Below are 10,317 nucleotides of genomic sequence, written 5' to 3'. Positions count from 1 at the left end.
CTGGACACCTGATGAGCTGAGTTCCACACCTGGGGCGCCTTTGACAGAATGGGGCTAAACGTGATACAGTCCCATCTGCTTGGCTGGCCTTGCTCCTGGCAGAGCACGAGAGGCTGCTCTCTGTTTCACAAGGCCTGCTCCAGTTTAAGGGAGCAGCTGACCTCTACCTGAGATCCTGGGAAGCCTAACCTGGTACAAGGCAGGTGGAGGGCAGGGGGGATACCATGGCACCAAAGAGATCTGCCACAAGGAAGGGCAGGTACTCTACACCAGTGGTCCTCAACCTTGGGCCTCCAGATGTTTTTGGCCTACAACTCCCATGATCCCTAGCTAGCAGATTAGTGGTCAGGGATGATGGGAATTGTAGTCTCAAGGTTGAGGACCACTGCTCTACACACACTGCTTCCTTTCGCTGTTGCGGTTTCCCCCAAAGAATCCTGGGAACTGCAGCTTTTAAGGGTGCTGGGAATTGTAGCGCCGTGTGGGAAACTACAGTTCCCGGGTTTGCTGAGGTGGGGGGCGGAGTAATGTGCTTCAAATGTTTGCCAGTTGTGCCCATATAAAGCTTCTCTCAGACCATTAACCCATCGGGCCCAGTATTGCCTGCCCCCCTGGTAGCAGCTCAGTAGGGCTTCAGGCAAGGCAATAGTTGGAGATGCTGCCACTGGGGATTGAATCTGGGCCTCTCTCTGCATGCAACACAAGTCCCCTGACACTAAGCTGCATTGGCCCCTCCCCACCCCACCCCCCTATTAGCCAGCAGAGTAAAAGGAACAGCAGCAGCCCCCAGCACTGGCATGGCCGGCAGCTCATAAGTCATGGCAGTGCCTGGCCTGATGCTCTGCAATAAAGGGAGGGAGGGAGGAGGAAAGCAAGCCCATCTGCCTGTTTGTGTGTTTTATTCAAAACAAACCATTTGGCCCTGAGCCCTGAGCTGCCCATTAATAACCCTGACAGCTCCTTCTCCGCCTGCCGATAATGAAGGCGCAGTTCGGCAGGCTTCGAGAGAGCCACGCTTCTTCCTGGCAGCCCAGATGTCTCAATGTGCGCCTGTCAGCTCCCTGCCACTCCATGCAAACAACTGGCAGCGGCTAGCAGCTTTTATGCATTCCCTGCACCCTCCCCAGGGTGCCAGTCACAGGGGAACGTTTGGTAGGCCTCAGGCTGCCCCAGAGCACCCAGCATCTCAGAGCAGGTCTTGCTTAAGAGAGAGTGCAAGGCAGAGCTTTTTTAAAAAAATGGGTTGCCACCTTTTGAAAAATGGCCCTCATCCTGTGCCATCCATGAAAGCCAGATCCAGCTTCCCTCTTCAATGCCTGTGCTCATACAGCTGAAGCTGATAGGTTTGCTCAAGACAGCCTTCCCTAGCCTCCAGATTTCCAGACTACAACTCCCAGCAGTCTCAGCCAGCATGGCCCATGGTCAAGGAGGATGGGAACTGTAGTCCAAAGCATGCAGAAAGCACAGGGCTGGGAAAGGCTTGCTTCAGACCTAGTGAATATATGGTTGGAGCAGGATTTGAAACCTGCATTCTTTGCTGGCTCATCCTCTGTGCTATGCCAGAGCTTTCTTAAGGTTTTGATCTGGTGTTTCCTGATTACAAACATTTTCCTAAGTTTAGCCTACTCCCCAACATTTTACAAGCAGAAATAGGGGCGAATCTGTAAAGCTCTGCTTCTCACGCGAAGGAGTATGTTGCTGGAACATTTACACTCCCTTCTCCACGCTGTGCTTATTTGCTCTGCGATCTTCCACTTTCCCCCCAGTTTAAAAGCCAGGTTTATATTCCTTTGATCCGAGATACACTAGAAAAACACTGTTCCTTATATTTGCAGTGTTCAGGGGTGAAGTGCTGATCCTTTCGTGGACAAAACAACTGCAGCAATGACTAAGAGGGAGCTATCTAAAGGTTTGCTTGGAGGAACCTCAAGCTTTGCAGACGCGGATAATAATCTTTATAATATGGGGTGGGAGGACCACACAGGAAAACAAAGATTGACTGTGCATGTGTGTAGTAGCATGCAGAAAACAGGAGAGGGAAATCAAGAGAAAAAAATGCATGCTCAGCTGAACTGCCGCCCTGGATTAAAAAACTCCACTTGTCTGGATGGGCAGAGAAACACACACAGGCACAAATCCATATGTAACATTTTCTTGCAGATCCTGCTTGGCTCTGCAGGTACAGGAGGAGGAAGAAAAGGAAAAAGGTCCCCACCATTCTTTATTTTCCTAATGAAACCAGTTTATTGAGAAGCACTTTTCAGAGTCAAAAAATACGCAATGGATCAGCTGCACAGGCCATTTAGGAAAAAATGAGTGCTCTGTCCCCATTCATTCTAGAATCAATTGTTGTGTGTATGCAGCTGGAACCTGAGAATAGCAACTCTAGCAACTTATTGTAGCAAGAAGTTCCCAAAAAAGTTATTGTTATTATTAATTAGGGACAAGTACCGGTACTAGAAGATTAGGGGACCTAGGTGGCGCTGTGGTTAAACCACTGAACCTAGGGCTTGCTGATCAGAAGGTCAGCGGTTCGAATCCCTGTGACGGGGTGAGCTCCCGTTGCTTGGTCCCAGCTCCTGCCAACCTAGCAGTTCGAAAGCACATCAAAATGCAAGTAGATAAATAGGAACCGCTACAGCGGGAAGGTAAACAGCGTTTCCATGTGCTGCTCTAGTTTGCCAGAAGCAGCTTTGTCATGCTGGCCACATGACCTGGAAGCTATACGCCGGCTCCCTCGGCCAATAATGCGAGATGAGCGCGCAACCCCAGAGTCGGTCAAAACTGGACCTAATGGTCAGGGGTCCCTTTACCTTTACTAGAAGATTGGAACTGTCCTCTGTATGTAGAGACAGTGGAAGCCAAAATCCGAGCCTGTTTTCTCCAGGCTAGTTTTTGAGAAGCAGAGCCAGACACATGGGCAGGGACATGGAACCGGTTGCCAGCTCCCTCCTAGCCCCCAAAAGTCTCTGTGCCTTAAACTGTGCCCAACAGGCAGAAATTCAGCAGGTAGAGATGGGAGAATTCTTGCTTGCTGAAGACCATCCCAGGAGTAAAGACTCAAAACACAAAACTTTCACCACCCTATTGCAGAACACAGATGTTCAGCAGCAAGCACTCTGGACTGGCTTCTCCAAACCAGCCAGGCTTTCTTTTTTTAGAGTATTTTTTAAAGAGCAGTTTTTCCAACTGCACAAATTCCCCATCAGACACCCCCCACACCAAAACAAGAAAAAGCACAAAATGTGCTTTGCTCCTTGCTTACACCCTCTATCCGTGACTCTATAGGAGTCAGCAGTTCTTATTTACTATACGGTGACAATTCATTTATGAATCTGCCTTAGTTCAGTAACTACCGGTAAGGTATTTGCAAGGGTGAAGTAAAGCATTTTCTGCCAGAAGACAGCACAGTAGAGAAGCTTCCATCCCTGAAGAAGCAGGTGTTTTGGCCTGGCTTGGGCATTTGATTGGAAGAATGCAGCACATTCTATAACCTGGGCACATGCTGGCCCTGGCATTGCCTGTCCCTTGACTGCTTAAAAGGTAAAGGTAAAGGGGCCCCTGACTATCAGGTCCAGTCGTGTCCGACTCTGGGGTTGCGGCGCTCATCTCGCTCTATAGGCCGAGGGAGCCGGCGTTTGTCCACAGACAGCTTCCAGGTCATGTGGCCAGCATGACAAAGCTGCTTCTGGCGAACCAGAGCAGCGCACAGAAATGCCGTTTACCTTCCCGCCGGAGCGGTCCCTATTTATCTACTGTACTTGCACTTTGATGTGCTTTCGAACTGCTAGGTGGGCAGGAGCTGGGACTGAGCAACGGGAGCTCACCCCGTTGCAGGGATTCGAACCGCCGACCTTCTGATCAGCAAGCCCTAGACTCTGTGGTTTAACCCACAGCGCCACCTGGGTCCCTACTGCTTAATAAACACTTATAAACTAACGTAGCTAATTTCTCTACTCCTTTTCCCCCAAATGGCAGCATTACCAGCTTTCTAACTGCACTTTCAGACCCCCAACTCAATGTTTTGCATCCAATTGGACACTAAACAAAACCTTGCTAAAAGCCAGGGGTGAACAACCGTCAGGGTGGGGTAGGGTGGGAGGCTTCCTGCCCCTCAGATGTAATCTGTTGGGAGTTAGGAGTGGGGGGGGGGGTCCTGAAGGCAGTGGTGCACAAGGCTAGAGCCCTCTTCCTGCCTCACCCTTCACTCTTTTGCCTCCCACCTGCCAGACTGCCTAAAAAGAGTCTGGCATATCACTCTTGCCAGAGGTCTGAACTGATTGCTTTCAGTGTTTTATTTTTAAACAGGCCTCGTGAAATTCAGCCAAGGGCCACACACAACCATAGAACCGCAGATTGCCCACCCTTGCAATGGTTCTTAAGGGACCAGACTTTCCTGATTTCGTGCCTTCCAGGTAGTAAGAACACAGGAAGCTGTCTTCTGCTGAGTCAAACCATTGATCTTCCTAGTAGGTCATAGTGTTGTCCACACTAACTGGCAGCAGCCCCAGGATTTCAAGCAGGAAGTATTCCTAGCTCCACCTGGAGATGTCGGTGGGAATTGAACTCAGGACCACTTGTAAGCAAAGCAGATGCTCCACCATGGAGCTACCATGAATTGGACTCTCAGCTCCTGCCAACCCCAGCAAGCAAGGCCAATGGTGAGGGACGATGGGATCTGGAGAGCACCTGTTGGGGAAAGCTGACAAACAGTTAAGAAAATGAGAGTGTTTCTTTTTCCCCCTGAAGGGAATGGACTCCTTTTGTAAGTAGAGCCTCTAGATAATATCTCCTGCACTTGTTAAGTGATCTCAGCTTTGACGAAGAGAAGCACATTGTCCCACATCCAAATGTCTCCTTGTTCTCATTTCAACTCATAGGATCCAAGATATTTATCAGCAAATTTCCTCCATTATGATGGGCGCAGCCTGCTAGCACTTTGCCAAATACAGTGAATGGGGCTAATCTTTCTTACTGATACTGTTCTCACCAATTTTGGCATCTTTGAGAGTCTAATTGGAAAACAGTTGGGACTAAAAACCAACCAGTTTGCAGCCCCACACAGTAGGAACTATAAAGCCACTTGCAGTTTTTGTCGGCCCTCTCTCACATTGTCCGCAGTGGTTGATTGTTGAACTGGAAACATATTTCTTCACTACGGTACATTTATGTCACATTGTTATTCCAAGGAACTCAAGACACACACACCCCAAACACTTTCAAGGCTCGCTTCACAGTCTTAAGGTGATGCCAAATTTTATGTCTAAAGAAATGCAGCATGCATGAACATCCCCGACTAGTGAGGTGAGTGTGGGATTGGTGCACCTTCTGCAGGGGGTGGGAATTTGCCATTTCTCAGGATACATTCTGATTGTGTGGCACACTGTGGGTGAGCACATGCTTTGCTTGCTAAAAGTCCTAAGTTCCGTCCTTGGCTTGTCCAGGCAGGACTGAGAAAGAGTCGTCTCTGAAACCCTAGAGAGGGCATGAGGAACCTCTACCAGGCCCTCAGAACTCTTCCCAAACCACACACCTCAATATCCCTCCTTCACAATTCAAATACTTTTGCCTGGATGGAATGGAACTCTGAAAATGCCTCTTGTTTGTAGAGAGGTGTGCCTCTGTGCATGGACATAGCCAGGGGGGCAGGGGAGCACCTCTCTGCCCCCCTAACAAAATTCCTGGCTACGCACATGCCTGTGTGTGTGTGCGCGTGCAAAAAATAATAGCCAATTGTGCAAAGGTTGAATTTACCTTTCTTACTCTCCCCTCTTTTGCCTCTGGGCCCATACACCACTGGGATATGGCTCCTTGGGAGCATTCCCAGAAGGGAATGTGGTCCTCAGGCTGAATAAGGTTTTCTTGGGAGCTGCTGCCAGTTAGTGGCAGGAGTGCCAGCTTGATCCTGCAACCGAGGTTGCCCGGGGCCATGGGTGCCAAGCAGCATGTGTGGCCCTGGTGCTGAAATTTGTGGGTATCCAGACCCCTCTTGGGTACTTGGGCACCTATGGTTAGTGAAGACAGTACTGAGTGAGATGGACTGTTAAACTGACTAGGAATAAAGCATAACTGATAAGGCATAAGGCAGCTTCCTAAGTTTCTAGCGAGTGCAGAGGGGGTTACAGTTCAGGGGCAGAGTAAAAAAAAAGAGTAAAAAAAAGGGGGGGTAAAGGACCTCTGGATGGTTTAGTCCCGTCAAAGGCAACTATGGGGTTGCGGCGCTCATCTCATTTTCAGACCGAGGGAGACAGTGTTTGTCCACAGACAGCTTTCTGGGCCATGTGGCCAGCATGACTAAACCACTTCTGGCGCAACAGAACACCATGACGGAAACCAGAGTGCATGGAAACGCCTTTTACCTTTCCACCACAGCGGTACCCTATTTGCACTTGTAGGTTTTCTAACTGCTAGGTTGGCAGGAGCTGGGACAGAGCAACAGGAGCTCATCTCATCATGCGGATTCGAAGTGCTGACCTTCCAATCAGCAAGCCCAAGATGTTCGGTGGTCTAGACCAGTGTTTCCCAACCTTGTGCCTCCAGATGTTTTGGGACTACAACTCCCATCATCCCTAGCTAGCAAGACCAGTGGTCAGGAATGATGGGAATTGTAGTCCGAAAACATCTGGAGGCACAAGGTTGGGAAACACTGGTCTAGACCACAGCGGCACCTGCATCAGGGGCAGAGGATCCTGCTTTGCACACAGAAGACCCAGGTTCAACGCTCAGCATATTCAGGTGGTGCTGGGAACCCCTAGAAAGCTGCTGCCACTCAGAAAATCCTGAACTAGATAGAGTAGACAAATGGTCCAACTCAGTACATGACAGTTTCCCATTTGACTAGCTAGGTTTTACATTGTTATGAGTTTGGGGGAGGTAGGCTATATGCCTGGACCCCCTTCTATTTCCTGGATTCTGCAAGTGTTAGTGAGGATTCAAATTGTTGAAATAGCTGTTGAAATTGTTAGTGGGTCCCTATTAAGTATGGACCATTATGGTAACAAAGGAAGTGGCTCTGTGCCAGATGAAAAATTGGAGGGCCTCCTTCCCTCAACTTGACAAAGGTCAGAGGAGAGAGTTGAGTTATGTGAGCTAGAAGCTGGAAGCCCGAAGCAGACTGGGAAGCCAGAAGGTCAGAGCAATGACTGATTTCTGCTTGAATCCAAGGCTGTGGCTATGGGAGAAGCAAGACCATATTGGGGTGTTAATGCAGGTTGTTAATATGTGTAAATAAACTGTGTATCCTAAAGACACCACAGTCTCCTCTGGGCCTCATTCCAAAGGAAACACAAACCCTGGATGAGTGCCTGGAAACTCACACTGCTCAGAGATTGGGATGGCATGCATCCATATCATACCTTGTAAACTTATTTTAAAATAATACCTGAAAAGCTGGTATTGATTTTTTAAAAATGTGGTTATCTATACAAAGCTAATGAAAAGCCTTCATTGATGTTTAGTTTTAACAGAGCTCTCTCTTGCTTTCTAGAACTACGTTGCATAGGTCTTCAATAGTGATGTGTTTCTGGCAAAAAGATAGGCAACAGTAATCAAGTCATTCCTTGAAGGGGGGGGGGAGAAATGCCCATGTAGTTCCTTGTTCTCAAGAAATACATTATGTAGCAGAAAAAGGAAGAAAGAAGGACCCACTGTAATTTGAAGGGGAGGCAGTGGAATGAGACAAAAGCATTCTTTAGTTACAATGATCCCACTCTGAATCAATACAACTTAACCTGCACCTTCTGAGCTCCGGAAAGGAATAAATCCATTGCAATGAGTTTTGTGTTCTACACAGTGTCTGATAAGAGCAACCTCATTGCAGAAAGTGTTGAAGAGATACAGAACGGCCTGCTTTGCACAGCCTCTTCTACCCCCCCCCACCCCTTCCTGGAGGAGAAGCAAGATTTCTTTTTTATCCAGCCAGGAAGATAATGCTCCATACAGAAGCTGTAGAAGGGCTGCAACTGTTCCAGAGAGAGTCAGAAGAAAAGATTTCACAAGGGCAGGGGGAGCAGAGAGACCCAACATTATATCCCCCCCCCCTGCAATCATGTACCTCTCCGGACTGATATAAGGAGAACCTCCTAGCAGCAGATCGAGGGACAGCTTAGAAACAGGACTACCAACTTAAGAGGAGCTCTTCTGAATGGGCCTGATCCAATATGTCTCTCCAGGCTTTGGAGGACCCTTGGACAAAACTGCTCTTGTGGGGCCCCCTTACTCACTGTGTTCATCATCCCACTTTAGCAGGTCCAGGGGCAGGGCTCTTGGCAGGGAGGCCCCTGCTGGGGTGTGGGTCCTCAGCAGATGCCTGACCATACTGACCAAGCCACACATGGATCTAGTTTTCCACATGGGCTGCTAAGAGGCACACACACAAAAGGCCATCTGCACACCATTGAAGGCTGCACTGGTCTGCTCCTCTAGTCCCCCCCCCCAAGCTGGCATTTCAGTGGCATCCTGTGGCGGAGGATCCATTTAGGGTCACAGGCCTGCCCTCCACAAATGTGCCTAATGCTTCTTTCAGGCTACTTAAGCTGGGGGTGGAAAATTCCAGACATCCGTTCTGTGCTGTGTGAAGCAGTTCTTGCTTCTGTCTGTCTCAAATCCACGCCCAGCCAATTCTGCTGGGTGACCCTGAGTTCCAGTGTGATGGAAAAGAGAGAAAAAAAATCTGCTGCCCATTTTCTCCAAATCGTGCTTTCCCCCTTTTCTTTTTGGAATGTCTCCTCTGATTCACCTCCAGCTTCAATAAAACAGAGAAACTCTTACAAAACAGAACAGATATGGGAGGACCCTGCAGGACAGAGCATTTCATAGGATGTTGTCCAGCCCTCTCCAACACAAGGGCACCCACCTACTTCATTAGAAAGCGACGATAAGCTTGGGAGCTGCTAAGACCTTACAAGACTCAGGCAACAGCATATACTTTCCTAAAATGCGCATATGCAAATCTATAGGCAGAGATGCAAATTTAAGTCAACTTTCAGAGGGAAAACTTCCCCAATCTTTTAAGTTTAAAAGGGGTAGTAGAAGGGGCACAGAAACCACGGCCCTGATCATAAGACCATTTAAAACACACACATACTTAAGGTATTCCTGGATAGAGCAATATGTTTCATTCTCAGGGTTACAGCCAATGCCTTTGCCTCTTATTGGGACCTTTAACTCCCCCCCCCCAGCAACAAGCCACATGTGCTGTCAGTGGTTTTGAGCAACCCATGTCCTGAATCCTCCACTTCACCTGGTGTGTGAAAACATCCTGCAAGCAGTCAACACCCAAACCGTGTCTTCCTCTCTCCTGGGCTGTTACTCTCCTGGGCTCTCCTTTTCCACACCCAGTGGCCTGTCTGAATGGACCATCCTTTGATTTCCTGGTACTGTATATGGAGCAGAATCCTTTGCTCCACCCAACCTGAGTTGGCAGGATTTGAGGCGGTTGTGGGGGACAACTCTCCCTGGGAAGAATAACCCAACACAAGACCGTTAGCAAAGGCAGTCCCCGCTCCATCACTCCTTTTATTGGTTACGAAGCACCTGCAAATCCGAAATGCGCCCAGCCTCTCTCTATCCCTCAGTCTGCATATAAGGGCGGCAGATACGGCTTGGCTTTTCTCACAGTTGCTCAAGGCAAGTAGGGCAGGAATGCCGTCCGTGTCCACAACCCACCAGGGCCCCCGAGTCGTCCTGGATCTCCGGTACCTGAGCCTTCTTGTTCCGCGGGTCCTCCTCGTGGGGCAGCGCCGCCAACCTCCTCTTCCTTCCCTTCGGGGCGGTGTTGGACCTGCCCCCCTCTTGGCTGCCCCCCTCGCCCACCCACAGGCCGCCGGGGAGATCCGGGGGCTGATAGCCCATCTGGCTGGGATCCAGGGGGTCCTTGGAGAGCAGGATGCAGATGGAGGGCACGTTCTTGTGGACGGTGAGATGTTCTGCCGGGGCCCCCTCAGGCCGGGTTGCCTTGTTCTCCCAGACCTCCAGGAGAGTCCTGTATTGCACTTTGGTGACCTGGTGGAGGCCGGCCACTTTCCTCTTCATGATCTCCACGCAGGTGATGGTCTTGGTGACAGCCCGGCCGCAGCCGCTGAAGACGATCTGCCGGGTGTCCTCCCGCGCTACCCTACCCATGGCGAAGCCCATCAAGTTCCGGATCTTGCTGCCCTCCTTCACCTTCATTTCAATCACGTCCGAAGGGAGGCCCACGAAGGGCAGCGGGCTTTCTTCCTCGGACGTCTTGACCTTCCTGAAGTTCTCCATCCTGGACTGCTGCTGGGGGGCGATGGGCTCTGTTCCCCCAGAAACCACCGTCTGGGGCACGGCAGC

General features: G+C 49.8%; 1 protein-coding gene across 1 annotated transcript; it reads right to left on the bottom strand.

Annotated features, from left to right (window-relative positions):
• Positions 1–9,612: 9,612 nt before the first annotated feature.
• RPP25 (ribonuclease P and MRP subunit p25) lies at positions 9,613–10,317 on the bottom strand. The gene has a single exon (XM_035113602.2). The coding sequence runs from the start codon at positions 10,249–10,251 to the stop codon at positions 9,613–9,615; it is 639 nt and encodes a 212-aa protein (XP_034969493.1). The 5' UTR covers positions 10,252–10,317.

This window comes from Zootoca vivipara, chromosome 9 (assembly GCF_963506605.1).
Source record: "Zootoca vivipara chromosome 9, rZooViv1.1, whole genome shotgun sequence".
NCBI classification, from domain to species: Eukaryota; Metazoa; Chordata; class Lepidosauria; order Squamata; family Lacertidae; genus Zootoca; species Zootoca vivipara.
This window is presented reverse-complemented; position numbering and strand designations above follow the sequence as displayed.